A 21516-nucleotide genomic window follows, 5' to 3' on the forward strand; every position below is an offset into this window, starting at 1 on the left:
GCCAGGCCTCTGACGGGGGAGAGCCGGCTCGCCACTCAGCCGCATTGGTGATTTACTTTCGTCTTTGGGAGCCCGGGGAAAATAACGACGGAGATCCCAGGCACCGCCACGAAATGATTCCACTAGTTCCCGCAGTCTCCTCCCGGAGGTCCGAGAGAGACCCCAATAACTCTACCCGCGGATCCCAGCTTCCCGACAGCCTCGGAGGCCGTAGGGTGCCAGGGCCCACCCTTCGGGTTCACCACGAACCCTGCTACCTGGGGCCCGGGCCGGCCGGAGGAACCGGGCCAGGGCTTGAAGACATTCCAGGATGGATAAATAGGAGAATCAGATAGCAAACTAGTGACACGAAAAACATATCTCTGCGGAAGAAAAACCGACTCTTGGCTATACGAGTGTATGGAATTTGACCTCGCCTTGGAGAAGCAGTACACAAAAGCGCTCTCTAATAGATGCCTAGTCGTTTCAGAGCGGCAGGGACTCTGTTTCTCATGCGCTCACAAAAACAGAGCCGTAACTGTGGCCTCTGCTGTGGGGCAGGATTTATTTCTTCAATTGGCTAAATCATCTTCCCTTCCCCGAAGGTGATATTTGTGTTTTCAAAATTCACAGCTGCTGGCTGGCCCGGCTGGGCCAACCGACCCCAACCTCTCCACAGAAAATGAAGAGGGGGGCTCCAAAGCCGGGGAAATAAAGTTGTTGTAAATAATTCTAAGTCGCCACCTCCCCCCAGTCCTCTGTATCCTCAAGCCGGGCGTGCGATCGGCAGCTGACGGCCTCACAATTGGTACATCCTAATGGAACTGCGAGGGAAATGCAATAATTTTGCCATAATGGGCCGTAACCTCAATTCGACCCCGGCCCTTGCAGCCGGAGGTCGGCCGCGAAGCGATGCGCCCTGCCTCCAGCTGGTGGCGCTCGAGTCCGGCTGAACGGCGGCGGCGAGGGGCGGGCGCGCGCCAGGGGCGCGCGCGCCACCCCTCTCGCCTCCACCCAACTCCCCCCATTAGTGCGCGAGTTTACCTCTAGAGGTCATCAGGCAGGATTTACGACTGGACAACAAAAGCACGTGATTCGAAGTCGTACCCCATATTTGGGTGCCTACGTAGGAGGGAACCGAGTACATGTCCCAGTCATTTCCATAATTCATCATAAATTGTGCAAGGGTGCTATAGACGCACAAACGACCGCGAGCCACAAATCAAGCACACATATCAAAAAACAAATGAGCTCTTATTTTGTAAACTCATTTTGCGGTCGCTATCCAAATGGCCCGGACTACCAGTTGCATAATTATGGAGATCATAGTTCCGTGAGCGAACAATTCAGGGAGTCGGCGAGCATGCACTCCGGCAGGTACGGCTACGGCTACAATGGCATGGATCTCAGCGTCGGCCGCTCGGCTTCCGGCCACTTTGGCTCCGGCGAGCGCGCCCGCGGCTACGCGGCCGGGGCCGGGGCGGCGCCCGCCGAGCCCAGGTACAGCCAGCCGGCCACGTCCACGCACTCGCCACCGCCCGACCCTCTGCCCTGCTCGGCGGTGGCCCCCTCGCCCGGCAGCGACAGCCACCACAGCGGCAAAAACTCCCTGGGCAACTCCAGCGGCGGCGCCTCGGCCAGCGTCGGCGGCGGCGGCGGCGGCGGCAGAGAAGGGGTTGGCACGGCGTCCGCGGCCGAGGAGGACGCCGCTGCCAGCAGCGAGCAGGCGGGCGCCCAGAGCGAGCCGAGCCCGGCGCCGCCGGCCCAGCCCCAGATCTACCCCTGGATGCGCAAACTGCACATTAGTCACGGTAAAGCCGGCCGGTCGGGGCCCTGCGCGCGCGTGCGTCGGCGGGGGCGCGGGTCCCGGGCCCCCTCTGTCCTTGGCAGCCCCTCTCCGGGCTTCCCTCCCAGTGTCCCCGCCGTCCTCCTTCCCCTGCCTTCCTCTTCGCTTCCTCCCCATCCGGGAGGAGGCTGTCCGCAGACCCTGGGGTGCGGGGGGCGCGGGGTGGGGGCGAGGGAGAGGAGAACGGGGTGTCCGGGCGGGTTCAGGTGTGGAGAGGGGAAGGGACCCCGCCTGGCAGCCCAGCGCCTCGCGTCTCGCCCCGGGGCTCAGGCCAGCGGAGCAGGGCACGGAGAGGGAGAGGTGGCAGCGGGGACCGGGGCTCGGGCATGTCAGGGCGGCTAACTGATGAGAAGGGCTACGCCGGGGAATTAGAGCCCCCTAAAAGGGGGTTTGGGGGGGTCGTCTAGGCGAGGGCGGCCGGGAGTCTGAAGTTTGGGGCAAGAGAGAGAGGGAAGAAAGGGGCAGGAGAAGAAAGCGGGCGCCCCAAGCGAGCGGCTGCTGCAGGAGGCGGCGAGCGGGCTGGAACTTTAGCGAAGGGTGACCCGGAGGCCACTTAGGAACAGGGGGAAAAGGCAGCGCCTCGGAGCGCCCCGGAGCCGCTGGCAGCCCGGGAGGGCAGCGCCCCTGCTTGGGACAGCTCGGAGGGGCACGGGGAAAGCCAGGCTGTCCTTCAGGACAGAGCCCAGCCGCAGGTGGGCCGGCTGCTCCCAGCGCCCAAACCCTGTTGTTTTCCTCTTGAGAAAGGAAGAGGGGAGGAAACTCGGGAAGGACGGTGGTGGGGGAGGGGAAGGACTTGTTGAACCTTGCCTCCCTCCCCCCCACCCCCCAGCTCAGGACCCTGGCTGACTCTCGGAACCGGGTGCTGGGGCGCTGGTGGCTTAAACCGCTGCCTTTTCTGTTGCAGACAACATAGGTGGCCCAGAAGGCAAAAGGGCCCGGACGGCCTACACGCGCTACCAGACCCTGGAGCTGGAGAAGGAGTTCCACTTCAACCGCTACCTGACCCGCCGGAGAAGGATTGAAATAGCACATGCCCTTTGCCTCTCCGAGAGACAGATAAAAATCTGGTTCCAGAACCGGAGAATGAAGTGGAAAAAAGACAACAAGCTGAAGAGCATGAGTATGGCTGCGGCCGGGGGGGCCTTCCGCCCCTGAGCGTCCGCGCGCGTTCCAGTACTGAGCAGTGTTAGCGGAGCTAGCTCTCCGTAGTATCAGTGCTAAGGTGACTTTCCGAGACTCCCCCCCCCCCCCGTGTTCCTTCTGTGAAGAAGCCCTGTTCTCGTTGCCCCCGATTCATCTTTTAATCATGAGCCTGTTTATTGCCATTAGAGCGCCTGTATAAGTAGGGATCTGCTTCTGTTCATCTCTTTGTCCTGAATGGCTTTGTCTTGAGAGAAAAAAAAAATAGATGTTTTAACTTATTTATATGAAGCAAGCTGTGTTACTTGAAGTAACTAAAACAAAAAAAGAAAAGAAAAAAGAAAAAAAAAAAACAAACACACACACAAAAGCCCCCCCCCCAACCTCTTTTAGTGCCAATGTTGTGTGTTGCACTTGAGTACTTGAGTTGTTTTAACGTGCATGTGCGTGGACGTGCTCCTGTCTCAATAGCTCCAAGCTGTTAAAGATATTTTTATTCAGACTACCTATATTCCTTGTGTAACTAATGCTGTTGTAGAGGTGACTTCATGAGACACAACTTGTTCAGCGTGTAGTGGCTAGTGACTGTGACGAAAACTGTGACTCCAAGATGTGTGTCCCTGCGTGCCTTCGTAGGACCCTTTGCACGGACTCTGGAAGCGGCTCTTAGAAGCGCAGCTTCCGTGATGTATGTTTTTTGTGAACAAAGTTACAAATATTGTCCAAGTCTGGCTGTTTAAGCAAACTGTGATCAGCTTTTTTTTTTTTTAATTTGTTTTTAAGGAAAAAAAATACTGACTGGAAACAAACAAACAAACAAAAAAATAAACTTTCTATTGTAAGTTCTCTTGGTCTGATTTGTGCTAAATAGCAAGCAAGCGGCGCTCTCTGTCTTTCCGTCTGTCCAGTAGGGCTGGGAACTGTTGGGGCTGAGGCTACCTGGGCAGTCTGCCTGTTCATGGTGGCTCGCCACCAACATTTTGACTTACAGCCTTCCTGACTCTGAACCATCTGAAAATTCAGGTCAGAAGAAGGTGGGGGGGGGGACTGGACTCCGAAGCCTGAGTCCACCCTGTCCATCTCTGAGGAAACCAAGTTAAGTTAGTGAGTACCAGAAAGGAGAGGAAGAGGAGAGAGGGAAGGCAGGGCTTTGTTAGCCACACTGCAGCCCACACGGACCCTTCCTTCCTAAGGCTGCTCTAGGCCTGGCTGAGGAGGCCTCTCCGCCAAAAGGTGGTGGACCCCAAGCCTCTGCCCACTCACCCACGCCAGCACCCCTTTCCCACTCCTCCCACTGAACCAGTTGGCTTCTTTTGCTACAATTAATTTGCTACAAATGCAAAGTACTTACCCGGTCCTAGCTCCATTGGGAAACTCCTCAGAGCAGCTAAAGCCCAACTAGAGATTTGCACATTTACCGACTGCTTACGCGGATGCCGTCTTTCCTTTTAAAAGTTATAAAACAGTAAACTTTATAAGCCCCAGTTCCGGCTATATGACATTTGGGTGCCAAATGAATAGGGTTTTGTCTATGAATTAGATCGTAAAATCATCCATAGCGCAGACAGATCGGCTCAGTGGCTATAAAACGTCACGTGGGGCCATTAAAGTAAGTTTTATGGTTTTGGGGAGTTGACATCCAACATTATATACCACATAACATATAATCTCACTAACGCTGGACTCCATTTGACTCTTTTGCAGGCTACGTGTGTGCTGCCCGGTCATTCAAATTGTCAGTTTTAGGTGCAGAAGTGTCCGAACCCACAAGTTCTCAAAACTCTGAAAAATGGCGCCCTCCCAGTTAAGGTAAGCTCGCCTCTTGTGTTTATTTGCACTCTCCAAAGTTTCTCGCTCTGGCTCTCCGTCTGGTTCGGGAACGCTGAAGCTGTCTCTGAATTCAAAATGCGAGAGCAAACTTTTCCCCTCTGCCCATGCTTGCAAAGCCAGAGCCAGCTTTGTGGAGGCCGCGCGGTGAGCAGCGCTTGCGGCCGAGCCTCGTCCCCAGGCCTAACTTGAATTGCTGCACAATCGTGGCTGTTAATGACTTCCGCTCCCGCCGGCGTGCAAAAGAGATGATTTTCGTGAATGTGTGCGTGAGAACGGGTCTTGTGTGTGCTAACTTGGCAGCGCCCGCCACTCTTTTTAAGCTTGCTCAGGCCTAGGCTCTTTGGGGGTCGCGGAGCTCTGAGAGTCGAAGGAAGGGGCGCAGGCCACTGCAGTAGAGGCTGGACTGAACTGGAGAGTTTGAAAGAAAGGCCCGGGCAGGGCCGAGGCCGACACTGGCGGGATTCCTTCTGGGGCCGTGCAATACGTCTTCGCCGGCTAGGGTCATTTGGCAGGACTGAATTGAGGCTGCGGCCTTCGGGGCTGGGTTTCATGCTAGCTGGGGAGAGTGAAGCTGTCTGGGGCCCTGGCTCTATGGCGGGGGGCCAGGCTGCTGGTACCCACAGGATGCTGGGAACCCCACCTAAGAGGCAGGAGGCACTCAGTTTCTCTGCACCCAGCCAGGCCCTGAACCCTGTTCTCCTGAGAGTTCTTTTCATTTTGTTGGCAGCCTTCTCACCCGCCTGTGAATCTAAAGCAATAAACTTTATGGCCGGATTTAACTTTAGTCTTTGAATCCTCAGGCTAATTGAAAGGGGTTAAAGCGCTTTCTTTTCTTCTGCCTTGCCTTTCTTCTTCTCCCCTTCTTTCCTTTCCCTGCACTTACATCTACGCACAGGACCCTAGAAAGGCAACTTAAGTGGCTCCCTAGATAACACTAAAGATGGAGAAATGCGCCCCTCTTCAACATGCAGACAAAGTCTCTCTTCTAAAACTGTGCCTAAAGTTTTAAGGGAAATTGAGGTGTCTTCAATGCCCAACTTAAAAGTCCCGAGAGCCATTAGGTTGTTTTTCCTGACGCATCATAAAGGGCAGTTTAGGAAGAAATTGCTCTTTCGTCAGTGGGAGATTTCCTCCTCTCTTTTGTTGTTTGTGCTTTCCGTTTGATCCCAGGAAATTTACATAATCTATGTTTTCCAAAACAGTCTCCAAAATTGCACCAGTGAGTGAAGTTAGGTAAAATATAAATTTCCCGGGTACAATTCCATCTGGGCCTCAGCCTCCCATGTTCTTTAATGGCAAGCGGATCCTAACTGGAAACTTTCTGGCCCATCCTGGGGTCTTCTCAGGGTAGGTACCCGCCAGAGAACTAATAACACCCCCAATCTTGTCTGAGAAATTTCCAACTATATATTTATATAAATAAGGGCTCTTCTTTTTCTCTGGAGCTGGGTAGTTTTCTTCAAATACTAGTTGGTAAAGGTTTTTACCAAGTGCTTACAGAGAAACGTTTTGAAGTGTTGATTTGAAACACCAACAAGCATTATTATGCTCAAGTCTCCTTCATTCAATATAAATAGACAGAAGCCCCAAATTCAGAGATTCAAAGACAACAAAACCTAGAACGTTAAAGAGAAATCAGAAATGCCGCTTTCCCTGGATTGGGGCAAGCAGAAGACTCCATGAAGTTATCTTGTGTGAAGTGAATATTGGTGCTTCAGCAGTCATGAAGGGGGGTCTACCTCTGAGGAGGAACTAGAATTTTAAAAATTGCATGGAAATGGGTTCTTACTATTTGATGTGTCTGAGAATGCTGGATTCTTTGTTTTGTGGCTCTAAGTTTGGGTTATTAGATAATATTGGGCTGTGGTTCTGTTTTGGTTATATGTCTGGGGATTTTGATTGCATAGTTTCTTGGTGGTTAAGTAAGGAGGAAAAAAGCAAACAAACAAGAGGCATGGAAATGTTGGTAGGTTCATGGGTTCACTTAGGAGAAAGCAAGCACCCACTGCCTCTGTGGCCACACCCTGGGGTGTGGGGATAGATAAAAATGCTGACGCCATCATATCCAACCAAATACATGCCTAGGGATCTTTCCCACAAATTAAAAAAAAAAAAAAAGCTGTGAGTGTTGTCAGCTTGCTTACTTCTGCCTGTTTTAATCTTCACAAGGCTTAAGTAGAATTTAAGAGGGCAGGTCAACCCACGTGGACTTAAGTGACTTTTAAGAAATACAGTATCCAGTCCGATCTGGTGACTGTTACTGGAGGGAAAAATTTTTTTCTTTCTCACTATTTTTATGGGAAGCATACTTAAGAAGGTGGTTGGGTATCTGTTCATTTGGTAGATGAGTTATATCTTCTTGTGGATTTTTTTTTCTTTTTTAAGGAGGAACTTACTTAGAGGGAGGAAAAAAAAAAAAAAAACAAAACCTCTCCCACTGAGGGCTTTATGAAGACATCCAGCTTCAGCTGGTGGCAAAAATCTGTGTGTTCTCTTGTAAAAGGAGAAGGTGCCGGAAATGTGCAGGGCCTTGTTTGTTTCTACAAGCCAAAAAGAATCTATTCCCTAACTGGTGAGGGCCTTAGGAAGCTCCTGGCCACACTCACTTAGGGTTTTGTTAGGGTTTCCCTGCTCCAATTTCACAACATTATGCCAAGATCCCTCTTCTCCTGTGCCTTCCCACTTTGCCCTGCCCTGTTTCATTTGGCTCTAGGAGAGAGAGAGAGAGAGAGAGAGAGAGAGAGAGAGAGAGAACAAGAAGACAGAGTTTTCTACCAGAAACAGTTGTGCTCATTTGTTGAGATTTGGAGACTGTTACATCCAAACAAGCACAGTACAGAAGACTGGCCGCCAGAGGTGAAGACAGCTCTTTAAGCCTGCAAGATGCCCTTGGCATCTCCGCTTCTCTGGCTGGGGTCTACTCGGGGCTTGCTCACCATGAAGAAGGTGGAATATGTTGGGCTACAGCCCTTTGGCTTCTAAGGGGAGGGGGATTTTCCTCTAGTCAATGACAAAAGTATAAACAGGATGCCAAGGCCAGAGTGCCGGTTCAGCCTAGGCTCCCACCCACACAGGGGAGGGACTCCACAGTCCTAAGCTGCAGGGCTGTTGTAAGGGAAGCCGAATTTGTTGTCTGTTTGCTGGTTTTCTTTTAGAATTTTGTCTTTCCCCTGTCAGATCCCCTCCCTACAAACGGGCCTTTTCAATAATAATATTTGTTATGAAGGTTATTGGGTAATTATTGCAATTTTTGTAAAGCAGCCCTTGCTGGAGGTGAAGGCTGTCATCGCCTAACAAATGGCACCCACGCAGTTCACTGCCGGGTTAAGTAAATGCAGAGGAGATAAATCTGCACACCCTAGGAATCGCCAGCAGAGCACGCTTTAGTACAAGTTCACAGTCAACCAGCCCGCCTGGGCCAACTCTCCCAACAATTAAGGCTGCAGCTTTATTTTTAAATAAAACAAAACCCGCCCCACCCCCTTTGCCAGATCTCCCTCTCTCCCCCCACCCCCGCCCCGTACACTTTTGTTTTCAAAAGATTCTCCAGTTCTCCCTTAAATTGTTCTTGTTGGTGGAATCCCCAGTGATTTCAAATTAATCTAGCCCCTAGATTCTGACTTAAAAAGAAAGAAAGAAAGAAAGAAAGAAAGAAAGAAAGAAAGAAAGAAAGAAAGAAAGAAAGAAAGAAGCAGGAGGCACAAAACCTCTACACTCCATCCTCTAATTCCATCAGGCAGTGGTAGAAGCCGGGCTGCATGGGGTATAGAGCGCCCTTTCCCCTAAAGCAGAGGCTGCAGCGCTGTGTATCTTTGTGGTTAGTGTGTTACAACTGCAGGTCAAAAAGTTGAGGGTCAAAAGTTTACATTGTACAGCACTCTTAGTCATCTGCTCAGACAGAGCTTGATGTCAATGTTAAAGCTGCGGTCTTGACTATCAGCACAAAAGATAAAATGGCTCCGAGTGACGCGTGTATCACGGTGTGGACTCCAGGTGAACCCTAGTGGTTGAATGGCCTCAATTACCGGAGGAAAGGGTAGAAAATTTCTCTTTTCAGGAGTAATACATGCTGTATTTCATATTGAATTATCACTCCCATTCTGAAGGAATAGCAGCAGGTAAATAGGCATGGATTACCAAAACACCAAAACCTTAAATGTTGGAGAATCAAGAATGGCTTGTGAGCTTGTCACAACATAAAAATGCTTAGAACTCATCAGAGGGGTATTAAAACACAAGTAGTGGGTTTCTAATGTTTCATTATGTCCCCTTTATTTGAAAAGGGGGGAGTGATTCTGATTGGTCAGGTCTTTTTTTTTTTTTTTTTAATGTTGTAGTACATATAATGATTTCTAAAGTGTGGGAGAAAAGTGTATTCTTGACAAATTTCAAGCATGGATCATTACCCACCCCCAACTGCAGCTCACCAAATACAGTGATTGTCAGAGCAGGGAAGTGGGAGTTTTAGGCATGGGATTTCTAAAACCGCCAGCATCAGTAAGAAGGCCTATCAGTATCCTTACGTTCACGTTGTTGGAAAATTTTCTCTTATGCTTATTATTAAAGCACTGTGGGATGTAAGAAGGCCGCTACAGTCTGCAAGTGAATAGCGGAACAGAAGGCGGAGGCTGGGTTTCTACATGCTGTGCCTAGGTGGAGAACCCCCAGGCTTCTGTCCTCTGGAAAACGCTTCTGAAAACCAGGTGTAGAGCAGGGGTGGAGGACAAACTGAGGACAGGGGAAAGCAAGCTAAGGAGGAGGGTGGGTGAAGAGAAGAGAAAAGGAACAGTGTGTTCAAGAAGCAGGCGGGGAATCATGCCTCATTTGTCTGCTGCAAATGAAGTGTTAACCAATCTTTTATTTTTCATACATCTAGATTAGCTTTAAGCGTCTGGGTTGGAATGTATTTTCTAAGGAACATATTTTCCTTTCCTCTATATTGACCTTCAAATGATAAAGGTAGGGAAACAATGATGAAAATAAAATATTCTTCTTCTTAATTTTGGGAATAATTTCAGGGCTCAGGATGTCAAGCTTGCAGGGCCGTTTAAGGCAAATCCCTCCACATTCAGGCTGGTTAGAGTTAGTGGTGCCAGGTGTATATTCAGTGACAAAGTAAGCATTTCCCCAATGCTGCCTTCACGGAAGCAAGCAACCAGAGTATGTGTGGTGTGCAATTGTGAAGTTCTTACTCTGGCCAGGAGCTTGGAGCCCAATGGGGTTTGCCAGATGAAATGGAAGAAAACAAGCGTGGTCACTGCTGTTACAGCAGTAAGCACTTCACATCTGGTCTCTTGAAATGAAAAGAACGAAACCCAGCCCCCACTGGCTCACCCAGGAATTATGTCTCTTCCAGGGACTCTCTTCATTTTATTTTTGGTTAAAGCCATGTGACACACCTAAGAAACATTTTAGCATCAATACTCAAAAACACCCTTTAAAACAGCCTTTAAGCTCTAGTGACAAAAGGCACCTGTGGAAGGCACTGCTTTGAGAGTGCTTATATATATACACACATGTATGTATGTATGTATGTATGTATATTCCTGTATAATCCGTGTGTAATCCTAAAATGAATATCATGTCTATGTTTGGGCCATATCATTATTTAAAACTATCATCAGGAAATTATGCCCTAAACATATTAACTGGTAAAAAAAAAAAAAAAAAAAAGTCTGGTCAAGTGTTGTTTCTCTATAACCAAACACCTAGTAGTGTAAGTGGAGGAGGCCCTTCCGTGACACTCCCAGGCAGTTTAAAATCCTGCCTTTCCCCTGTTTGCTCTAGAGAAGCGCTTGAGATAGAGGACAGCCTGGAGGCCCTCACTCCAAAGAACAAAGGACAAATACAGTCAGCACATCCCATAATGCTCACATTTCCTTTGCCTTTTCCCCTTGGTTTTTCCTGGGAAGGACTGACCTGGGCAGAGCACCCCACTCTCTAAAAGACACTGTATAGACCTTTTAGAAGCGCAAAGTCCAAGGCCGAGGTGAACTTCAGGTCAGCGCGTCTAACAAATATGAAAATGTCGGCTGGTGAGGGCGCGCCTGGGACTTAACAAAGACTGTCAATGTGTAAGATTAATAAGAAACAAAATGCACACGGTGTCACTGTTCGGTCACTTTGAAACTTGGGACAGGGTTGCATTCAAGTGGGAAGGCTGTTCCAAATATATTCAAAATGATTCAAATCAGATTCAAACCAAGCTGCAAACACTGCCTTCTTTTCGCCCTCCCTCTCCCTCAGTCTCCCTCGGACTCTTCTGTTCCATCTGGAATGCCAGGACATGATGAAAAGTTATTTCCCTTAATGGGATTTTAAGATAGCATTTTGGGGAATATATGTTATCCCGGCACATGGAAATGAACAAATGTGCTTACCAGTTTCCCAAGGAAAAGATAGTGCTTCCACCCGCTTGGGACTAGAGCCAGTTGGTGTGCGAAGATTAGCAAGCTCCCTCTCTGCTCCATTTCAGGGCATCCCATCCTTTCCCCGGGGGAAGAGGCTGCTGGTAAACTTTGGTTTGTTTTTCTAATTGACTTAGTTTCTTCCTAGCTCTCCTTTGGTGTTTTGGATATTTTGTAAAGGCGAAGAGATGCTTGTTAGCTTTAATGTTTTTAAAAAACGTTATTTGATCCAGTGGGATCATGCTATGGCTTGCTTGCAAAGGGAGGCTGTGGAAGGTCCAAGAAAGGTACTGGGATTGTTTATTACAGCCATAAATCTTGCAGTAAAATGTCAAAATGTCGGTGTGGGAGATAACACTCGGTGGTCCTGGCTCCGTTTGTGTTTATGATAGAAGCGCAAAGACAAGTTACAGGCCTGGAGGGGGTCTGCGCAAGGCCGTCTTCCTTAACTAATAGACCCTCAGGAAACAGGCAGAGTTAACTCATCTCGCTTAACCATATACAAATCAGTGCCAGTGTCTCCTTAATACTTAAAAGTAGGAACTCTGTAGACCGTTCTGAGGCTAAACAACAAGAATTTTGTGTTTTAGTGTCGGTAAATAATATTAAACAGACATGACCAGGACTCGTGTCCTAAAGGTTGGTGACACCAGGCACAGACAAGGTTTCCTCACGTTTTTCCTCCAGCTTGAAACATCGTCAGATGTGTAAGCCATGTGTATTTGTATGTACGGCATATATGTGTGCTACAGATGTTAGATAATGTCTCATTTATGTATCTATTTTCTTACTAGAGAGAGAGATTACTGCTTTAGCACAGCCACCCACTACAAACTAAGAGTGTCTCCCTTCAGTCCAGAGAGGATATTTAAAGATTAGAATCAGTGTTGACTTTTGTCTATGTCTCAGATGTCACTAAAATAATAATAATAAAAATCATGGTGCCTCATGTCAGCGGGCAGCTCTCTTTACTGGCACATGCACCCAAGGTGGAAAATGTCTTTGTGCCACTTCAGGGCGATTTCAGTCAGAAACTAACATGATCCTTTTTTTAACCTTTCCCTAAATTAGTTTAAAGATTAGTTTCATATAATAGTCTTTATGCGGCTAAGCATTAAATGACTATCCATCAAATAGATGTATCCCAGTATTTAGTAGCCCAAGTGAGTAACTGATATGAATGAAGATAGAACTGACATTCTTTTTGAAGTGTCTCCAGGATTGGGTTATAACTTTCCTTGTCTGCGGTCGGGACTTAGTTGTGTGAAAAGACAGTTGTTCTATTCTGCTCTCTGAAAAATCAACTAGGTGCACCCACTGAAGTATCTTTGCCTTGCATGCCAACATGAGAGTTATTTTTAGACGGGTGACGTGTTGGTTTGCATTGCTTTTCTATCATGCAAAGGATCTAGGCGTGCCTGCTACTCAGAAGAAAGGAAAGAAGATGAACACAGTAGAAATGAGGCGTCAGTATTTACTTCAAATATCAACACTGGGTGGAATTAATAAGTAATTTATTTGTTAATAATGGCATAATTAGTTTACTCATCAAATTTCAATTACTAAATGGCAGGCAACAGTCCCTTCTCCCTCTTTTCCGGAGCTACTGATATCGTTAATATGCTAATTTTTAGCAGTTCAGAAATTACGGACTGTCCTGTAAGTATAGCCCTCGCCCTAGATCCTGCCTGAGGAAACAGCAACCGAAAGGGGGGGAGGGAGAAGAAAAAGTTAGAAAAGATCGGTTGATGATCATCAGTCCGGCAAGGGTCTTATTCTGTCTGAAGCGTGTTTTGGTTTGGGGGTTGTTCTGAAACGCGAAGTCACTGGATTCAAAGCAGGGTTTGTGCAGGCTTCGCCTCTCCATTCCTATTCTAGGGTGGAGGTCTCACAATAGCTCCCGGTAAAGGAGGCATGTTTTGTCCTCCATCAACCGCAATACAGGACGGTTCCAAATCTCTAAATGGAAAATGATGTACAAACTGTGCCCCTGGAGAAGGAAAAAAAGGGGATGGGGGAATTAAGTATCCACGAGGTTTCAGTGGACCACCCTCGCTGTACTTCCTTGGCCGGACTGCTCAGCGGTCCATCCACCCACCCTCCCACTGCGGCTCCAGCCCGGCTTCGCCAAGCAGGGACTGCCCAGCAGCTGGGCGGCTGTGCAGAGCATGGGTAAAGACCCAGCCGGGAGAGGAACATAGCTCCGTAGGCCTCCTTCGTTTTATTCCTGGGCTAGGATAAAAAGCCAGGGTCTGCCCCTTGGTCCCAGGGTCCTTCCCTCTCCTGGGGGTGGGGGTGGACTCAAACCCTCGGACGACCCCCACGAGGCCTGGCTGGACTGGAGGTCGGCGTTGAGCTGCGGCGACCGGCTGCCCCGAGGCCTAGGACGGGCGTGGGCAGAAACGGGTCTGGGAGGGGGGGGGGCCCGCAGCCCGACAGGCCTCAACCTCTCCGCCGGAGTCCAGGTTGGGGGGCCGAGGAAGCCGAGCCGCCGCACCGTCCTCCCGCCCGGGTGGGGAAGGCAGCATCCATCACGGCCCCGCGCAGTTTCCTGATCCGGGTCCGCGCGCGCCGACCGCCCATTGGCCGGATGGCAGCACGTGGGGGCGCGGGGCGGGGCGGAGGGGCGGGGGGGAGGAGCTCGGCGAACTTCGGCGGCCGCGGCGGCGGCGGGAGGGGGAGGGGAGGGCGCCGAGGGTGTGTGTGTGTATGTGTGTGTGTGTGTGTTGGGGGGGATGGGGAGCGGGGGGGAGGGGCCTCGGCGGGCGCAGCGAAAAAAAAAAAAAAACCGACGCGGCGAGAAAAATTAGTATTTTTGCACTTCCCCAAATTAATGACCATGAGCTCGTTTTTGATAAACTCCAGCTACCTCGAGCCCAAGTTCCCTCCCTTCGAGGAGTTCGCGCCGCACGGCGGCCCGGGCGCTGGGGACGGCGGCTCGGCCGGGGGGCCCGGCTTCCCGCGGCCCCCGACGGCCCCGCACCTGCCCCCGGCCCGCCAGCCCCCTGCCTATTACGCGCCGCGGGCGCGCGAGCCCGGCTACCCCGGGGGCCCGTACCCCGCGCCCGCCGCCGCCGCCGCCGCCTGTCCCTACGCCTGCCGCGGCGCCAGCCCCGCGCGGCCCGAGCCGGCCCCGGCCCCGCCGCCGCCCGCGCCCTCCCGGCGCTGCGCCCCCGGCCCCGCCGCCCCGGCTGTGGCCCCGGGGGGCGGTGCCCCCGCCTGCCCCCTGCTGCTGGCCGAGCCGGGCCCCGCGGGCCCCAAGGGCAAGGAGCCGGTGGTGTACCCCTGGATGAAGAAGATCCACGTGAGCGCCGGTACGCCGCCGCCGGGAGGGCGGGCGAGGGGGCGCGGGGCAGGGCGCGGGAGGGAGGGGACCCCCGGCAGGCCCCCCACGCCTCGGCTGCGGCTGTGTGCGCGCCCGCCCGCAGCCCGGGCCCCAACGTGAGAACCCTTTTGTACCCAGGGTCCCTTTATCCCGAGATTTACGAGACGCCAAACCGTTAGGGCAGTAATTATAGCCCCCATAAATTTAATTGCCCTGGCAGAGGCTCCGGGCCGTGTGTCTTTGAAGCTTTTCTGCAGCCCCAGTGCCCAGCACCGTTCTTTATGGCTCTCGGGTGTTTCCCGTTGTCAATAGCCTGTGAAACATTTTCTTTGCCGTTTTATGTGTGTTGTGTGAACTTGGTGTCAGGATATTATATAATGATGATGTCCGATTGCTCTTCCCCACCCTATCTTCCTCTTTCCTTCTCTCCATCTCTTCCCCTCCCTCCTCCTTGGCCTTCCTCCTTCGGGGTTCTGACGTTCAGTCAACCCCAGTTATAACGGAGGGGAGCCCAAGCGCTCCCGAACCGCCTATACCCGGCAGCAGGTCTTGGAGCTGGAGAAGGAGTTCCACTTCAACCGCTACCTGACCCGGCGGCGCCGCATCGAGATCGCCCACACGCTCTGCTTGTCCGAGCGCCAGGTCAAGATCTGGTTTCAGAACCGGCGGATGAAGTGGAAGAAAGACCACAAACTCCCTAACACCAAGATGCGATCTTCCAACCCCGCCTCGGCCCCTGCCGGCCCGCCTGGGAAAACACAAGCTCACAGCCCACACCCTCATCCCCACCCTCTCCCCAGTTCCTCCGCGCCCATTCCCTCCTCCATGTGATCCCCTGGAGACCTAAAGCAGTTCCTGTCACTTCCCTGCCCTCCTCATCTCTTGCTCCTCTCCTCGTCCGCTCCTCCCCCAGTAAACCCTAACAGACACCAAAACAAAATTCAACTCGGTGGAAACCATAACCAAAAAGAAGACGTTATGCCTAGTGTCTGTGTGTGGACCCCCAAAGGACACCTGTCCCGGATACTGCTTCGTGGGACAACCTGCTGCCCGGGGTTGGAAACCTGCAAGGACTCACTTGCCATCGGCTACCTTTGACTCAGCAGGACTGCACGTGCTCAACTGGGAACGCGGGCTTGTTCTCTTGGCTGCGAGGAGAAGCCCAGCAGTCTCCCATCTTCCTCCCCTTCCTCTTCTGTGTCCAGGCAGCTCGCACGAGCTTTGCTTAGTAGACATTTGTGGACCTCACCGAATTATTTAATTCTCAAAGTGTGTAGATCTTGATGGTAGGTGCATCATGTAGCTTCCTCTCCTCACGTTTATTATAGATAGCGTTATAGAGGTGTTGTTGTCTGATTCTGGGGCACAATCTTACGGGAGAGAGAGATGCGTTTAGACCCACTTTGCAACTGTGCAAAGTGATATGGCTGTATAAAGAGGAATGTGCTAAGAATAAAATTCATTTAAAAGAACATTAAAAACCGAGGAGACAGATTTGTGTGTATTCTAAACTAAAAAAAAGAAAAAAGAAAGAAAAAGAAAGAAAGAAAGATAAAAACACCCCCCCCAACTCCTCCTCTTGGTTGAAATATTTGACCTTGTATGCAGAAGCCTTGTAGACAGTGCAAGCTGGGGTCATTCTGAGTACTCTGACTTTGTGTGTGTGTGTGTGTGTGTGTGTGTGTGTGTGTGTGTGTGTGTGTGTGGTGTGTTCAGCTGGGTCTGAATTCTTGTCAAGCTTGACCCACTGTGGAAGTGTTCCAAGAAGCAGGAAGGCTCCTCTTCTTCCCAAACTTGGCCAGGCTCTCAGGCTTCACGTCCCTGTGAGGCATAGAAACATGCCTGTCCCTGTAATGAAAGGTGAAACCTTGCCTCGCAGGGCCCGGGAGTCTCTGCAGCTGTTGCACGCGGCGAACTCTGAGCACACTTGGAAAGGAGCGTCCTCTTGGCATTTGCTGCACCTTCACACTTAATCTGCCTGTTTCCCTGGAGATAAAAAATAGTTTATGCAAAGGGTTGAGGCTGCTTTTTGGTTTTTGGCTGGTCTTAAGGTCTTCGAGCTGAGCACAGCTTGGGAATTTTTGTTTGCTTCTCTAAGAAGAGCTTTTAGAGTAAAGTGAACCCTCCCACCAAACTCTCCAAAGTATCCTCAGAGGAAATAAGAAGCATAATGACACCCCAAAATGCACCCTAAGCAAGGTAGATCTCGAAGAGTTCACTGTTGGAAGAAAGCCAAACTTTGAGTAGGCCCACTTCCCTGAAATGTTCTGGAGTGCTTCCTTGTACCCCCAAAGATCTAGATTTTTAAAAACATAAAAACTCACCTTTTGATCTCTGTAATCCTAGTATTTGTGCATTGGTTGAAATTTGGTGCTCAGGCATCACACACACACACACACACACACACACACGCCATAGCACAGAATATTATAAGTGCCACTTGGCCTTGAAACAGCGAAGTTTTGGGGATTTTATAGTACATGAGAGAGAGAGAAAGGATGTGTATCTACCTCCTTAATATCAGAAGAGATTTAAAACCATCACCATAAGTGGGGCAAGTTCAGCCACCCCTGCGTCCTGAGTACAAGCAAGGGGGTTCTTTTCTCTACATATAGATAAGCCAGCTTCTAGAAAGAAGTGACGGGCTCTAGTCCCCGAGAGGCTGAGAAAATTCATGGGGAAAGGAGTATACACAGGCCTTCTCAAGTTAGGAAGAACCTGGCACAAACTCCAGCTTGTAAGGTGTGAGCAGGCGCTGAGCATGTCTGGAGGCAATGTGGCTGCTGCCACAACTTACTAACACCCCTACTGCATGCACTTGTAAAGCAAAATTAAATCACACTGAACATAGCAATTTCCCCTGGAATCATTAATCACCTCATACAATAACTACTTCTTTGTGATTCAACGGCAATTCTGAAAGGCATTCTCTGGGAAAAGTCTTTGGAGGAGAGAGGGATCCTGCGAATAATGCTTCCCCAGGCAGAGAGGCAGCATCTTGGTTATCTACATATATATAATTGTATACACATGTACATATGTGCGTGCCCAGGCTCTCAGTGGAAACTGAGTATCAAGCCTCAAAACCTCAACTGGCAGATTTTCATCACTTAAAGGAAATGCTTATATTTCTTCTCGGTGGGGAAGGGAGGATGTGAGACACTCACTGGCTTTATGGAGATTGTGGCAGGTAGAGGGGACACCTTTCATTTGTCCATTCATAAAAGGAAGTGAGAGTTAAGATCATTTTTTTCCCTGCTGTTTTGGTTGAAATAAGATGATGTTTTTGTATTGGTTATTGAGGTATTGGTATTTTGCAAAACCAGACTTATTAAAAATGCTACAAATGGTTATGCCATTTCTTCATGGTAGGTGTTCTATTTGTGATTCGGCCAGCCTTTAAGGGAGCTTGCTAGAACGGCTAAGAAAATCCCACTGTGTGCTCTAAAATTGTTCATTGTCTGCCCTTTGTCAGGGAAACCATAAGAGTTCACTGAGAGGACAGATTTTCTATCTCATTAATTGTTTTTTTTTCTTTTAAGCAAACCTACTAGTCCTTCAAACCCTTGACCTTTAAAGACAGTATTTTGTGTGAGCTCAGTAGCTCTTTTTACCAAAAAACGACCCTTGCACATGCTCTCCTGTTCCCTCCCCCTTTTTCCTCTCTCCCTTCAATACAAGCTCGTCTGATTTAGTTACAGAGCCAAGCTGTGCATGACTCTGGAGAGGAAAGTTTTGTCAACATCTGAAATCAACCTAAATCGGATAGGAGACACTTTAACGGTCACAGTTTGAATTAAGTACTTAATACTCTCCCCCTCGAAGAAAAATGGCAGGTTGCAGGCATTCTTCGCTGGTTTTGCTGAAATCTACGATAGAGCCACTGTTTTATTACAGTGGGAATTCATCTGTGACAGGCATAGTGGGGTACTTACTACCAGGATGGAGCTCATGGGAAGATTACCAAATACATGGGTGGCCCACTCACACTGCCTCTGTCTTCGTATCAGCAATCCTGGGGTGCCTCAGTCCCTCTACCTTTGTTCCTTCTTCCCGGGCACCTCTGTTCCTCTAAGCTCTCAAACTGTGCCATGGTCCCCCGCTGCTTTTCCTCTGGCAGTACCAACACAGAAACAGATCAGCAACCCTTTAGAGTGGAAGGAGAGACACCTCACAGAATAAATGCAGCAGATGACAACCTCAGGCTTCCCATCCCCTGGGCTGGGTGCTGTGCTGTACAGGCAAAGGCCTTCAGCATCGCTTCAGTTCCATTGATGTCTGCATCAACAGGGACAGTTCTTCAAGGAAGGACTCAGGTTTAACCTTTCCCAAGTGCTGTTCTGGCATCCCTTTCCTATATTATAGGCTGAGTCAAGGTGAGAAAAAAAAAAAATAACAAAACTACTTTGTACCTCAAAGAGGATGGTATGTGCATGCCTTTTATCCCAGCACTGGGGAGGCAAAGGCAGGCAGATCTCTGAGTTTGAGGCTAGCCTGGTCTACAAGTGAGTTCCAGGACTGACAAGACTACACAGAGAAACTCTGTTTAAAAAAACAAACAAACACAAACACAACAACAGAAGAGCATGGTATGAGAATCAGAGGAGGTAGAGGAGGAGGAAATAGGATAGTACTAGGGGGAGAGTCATGACGCCTTCTAATCTGTAACTTCTGCCTTGTTACTTCTAATCTGAAGGGGATGTGAAGTGTGTCCGAGATGAAAGAGGCCTGGAGGCCATTTTTATTCAATTGTCTCAGTTTACAGGAAAGGAAACTGAGGCAGCTGAATGACTCACTTCAAGTTCCTTGTGCTAATGAGCGTGCAGGTTGTAGAGCCTTTAGCATCACTCTAGAAAGGCACAAGCACACAGGCTTCTTTCTGCCACAGGAGCTATTCTGTTTTGCACGGGAGCAAACAAGAATAGAGAACTGGACGTAGATCTCTAGGCTTATGCTGATGTGTAGGGTCACAGGTAGGAGTGGATAGCCTGGGAGAAGAATGAATGTGCCCTTAGAGCTGTCTGGGAGATTATGTAACTAAAGTGCCCTCCTCTTGGCACTCCAACAGGTGGGCTGAGCACTGGGTTCAGGTGAGGAATGTTGGTACCTTACAGTGCTGGTAGCCCCAGAATGATTAATTCTGCTGGGCTCAACTTCTATGCCATTCCCTCTAGGGCAAGGGTTGTTGTGTTCTGGAGGCCTGGGGAACCAAAAAGCGGAGTGTGGACCTTGATTGCAACTGATAGAGGTCTAGCGCCTGTTAGAGTAGAGGAAGATACTGAAATTGTGAGCTTTTGTGGTCACGTGACACGTTAAATAATTAACACAGATCATCAAGAATGGATCTGGCTCGCCAGGGCCTCCCTAGGAACAAATCTCTCAGTCCTGAGACTCCAACTTCTGTTTGATTTTTAAATACACACACCTTCAGATTTATCTCCAAAGGCATTCAACTCCTTCAGGAAGGTCCCAGCGCTCACCAGGTCCAAGGCTTTCTTGCAAGATTGCTGGAAGTCCAGGGAGGCTCTGTGTCCAGGGAAATGTGAGTTTGGGCTCAGGCTATTTTTTTTTTTTTTTTTTTTGGTCATATCCTGGTTTCGGTGATGAAGTGGGACAGAAGCGCAGACAGTTGGTAATGTCCTGATCCACACTGGGGAAGGCTGCAGAGATGCCACAGGAGGAGCACTAGGCTTTGTTCAATTTTTCCCCGGTGTTCATAAATCACCAGCGCTAGGCGGGCGAGGAAGCAAGTAGACGCCAAAAAAAAAAAAAAAAAAAAAAAAAAAAAAAAATGCAGGGAGAGGAGGCCACAACGGCTGGCTGCAGCCACTGCAAGGCAGGAGACCTGAGGAGCACCGCTCTGTGACTCATTAGTCTGAGGGATTTATGGGGGACAGGAACCATGAATATTAAGACTTGAGAATAAAGAGGTAGCAGCAACAACAATAACCCTAATAATGACAATACTCCTAAGCCTCCTGCTTGGTGGCAGTTGTGATGGTGGTGGTGGTGGAGGAGGAGGAGGAGGAGCAGGATTGGGGCATGGCAGATCTTTCTGGGATGAAGTTAAACATTGAAGAACATAAGGGGAAGGCCCTCGCCTTGCCCAGGTTCATATCAGGAGTCCCAAGGCCTGATATGGGACTCTCGGGGGTGGGGGCCCTCCCATGGAAGACACCGAGTGGGAGTCTGAACAAGACAAAGGGGCCCAGAGTGGATTCTGGTCCTAGGCACCTTTATGCAGGGTAAAGGCTGCGGGTGGAGTTCTGGCAGAGGGCAGCTGCCAGCTTGCTGCCACCCCTCAGCCTTCAAGCAGGCTCCCAAGCCAAGAATCAGGTGATTTCCCCAGCTCCTTGGTAGTTCTCTTCTGGCTGTCAGCCGGATTACATAGACGTAGGGCAAACTTACCAGGGCTGGTTTGGAGCAGGCTTGCAGGTGGGTAGGGAGTGGGTGAGGAGCAGGGCTGCGGAAGCAGAGTCCTGCATAGTCTCAGCAGAGGACCAACAAGCTGGGACCATTCGCTGCCATTTCCTAAGCCCATTTGGAGGTACCTTGACCACGTTCTGGTTAGCAGGCAAGCGGGTGTCGGAACAGGGAGCCATGAGGATGCGGGGTGGGGGAGTGGGGAGTAGGGGTGGGGGCTGGGTTTTGCACCCAGGTATGGCTGGTGTTTATTGTCCAGCACTTTGGTCTTGCTTGGCTCCTAGCAGCAGTAGTTGGTCTGTTCTTAAGGGCTGGGCACTGGTTTAGTCCTGCCAACCCACCAGGACCAAGAAATGGCTTGCCTAAGCACTTGAATAAACCAGAGGACAAAAGCTCCCAATACTGCCTGTGGTCTGTGGACTGAGCAGGGGTCTGATTTCCCGCCAACAGAAATGAACGCTATTAGTGAGGGTGCAGCAGAGTCTGATTGAACGCTTCCAGACAAGGCTTCCCATTGTTTGCAAAAGAAAATAAAGCTTGCGCTCACATGCCCCAAGTTGGGGTAC

The 21516-nt window shown here is 50.0% G+C and overlaps 2 protein-coding genes and 1 long non-coding RNA gene across 3 annotated transcripts; 2 read left to right on the plus strand and 1 right to left on the minus strand.

The window, feature by feature from the left end:
* Nucleotides 1–891: 891 nt before the first annotated feature.
* On the plus strand, nt 892–3322 carry Hoxa5 (homeobox A5). Its single transcript, XM_021632784.2, is given in 3 exon segments — nt 892–999; nt 1001–1790; nt 2730–3322. Coding segments are annotated over 3 exon segments (1149 nt in total). The 3' UTR covers nt 2981–3322.
* A 9377-nt stretch (nt 3323–12699) lies between these two features.
* LOC132653064 (uncharacterized) lies at nt 12700–13827 on the minus strand. Its single transcript, XR_009590718.1, has 2 exons — nt 13510–13827; nt 12700–13192 (listed from the first exon to the last, which is right to left on the minus strand). It is a non-coding gene; the product is annotated as an uncharacterized LOC132653064 (long non-coding RNA).
* A 101-nt stretch (nt 13828–13928) lies between these two features.
* On the plus strand, nt 13929–16008 carry Hoxa4 (homeobox A4). The gene is made up of 2 exons (XM_021632782.2): nt 13929–14516; nt 15012–16008. Exons 1-2 carry the CDS (start codon nt 14036–14038, stop codon nt 15356–15358), a joined length of 828 nt encoding a protein of 275 aa, XP_021488457.1. The 5' UTR covers nt 13929–14035; the 3' UTR covers nt 15359–16008.
* The last annotated feature ends 5508 nt before the right edge of the window (nt 16009–21516 follow it).

The sequence above is a fragment of the Meriones unguiculatus genome, chromosome 3, assembly GCF_030254825.1.
Source record: "Meriones unguiculatus strain TT.TT164.6M chromosome 3, Bangor_MerUng_6.1, whole genome shotgun sequence".
Lineage (NCBI taxonomy): Eukaryota > Metazoa > Chordata > Mammalia > Rodentia > Muridae > Meriones > Meriones unguiculatus.

Bases quoted from the DNA above. Each gene is read 5' to 3' on its own strand.
- Hoxa4 (XM_021632782.2), top strand. From the start codon at position 14,036: ATGACCATGAGCTCGTTTTTGATAAACTCCAGCTACCTCGAGCCCAAG. The intron at 14,517-15,011 runs GTACGCCGCCGC...TCTGACGTTCAG, and splicing joins GAAGATCCACGTGAGCGCCG to TCAACCCCAGTTATAACGGA.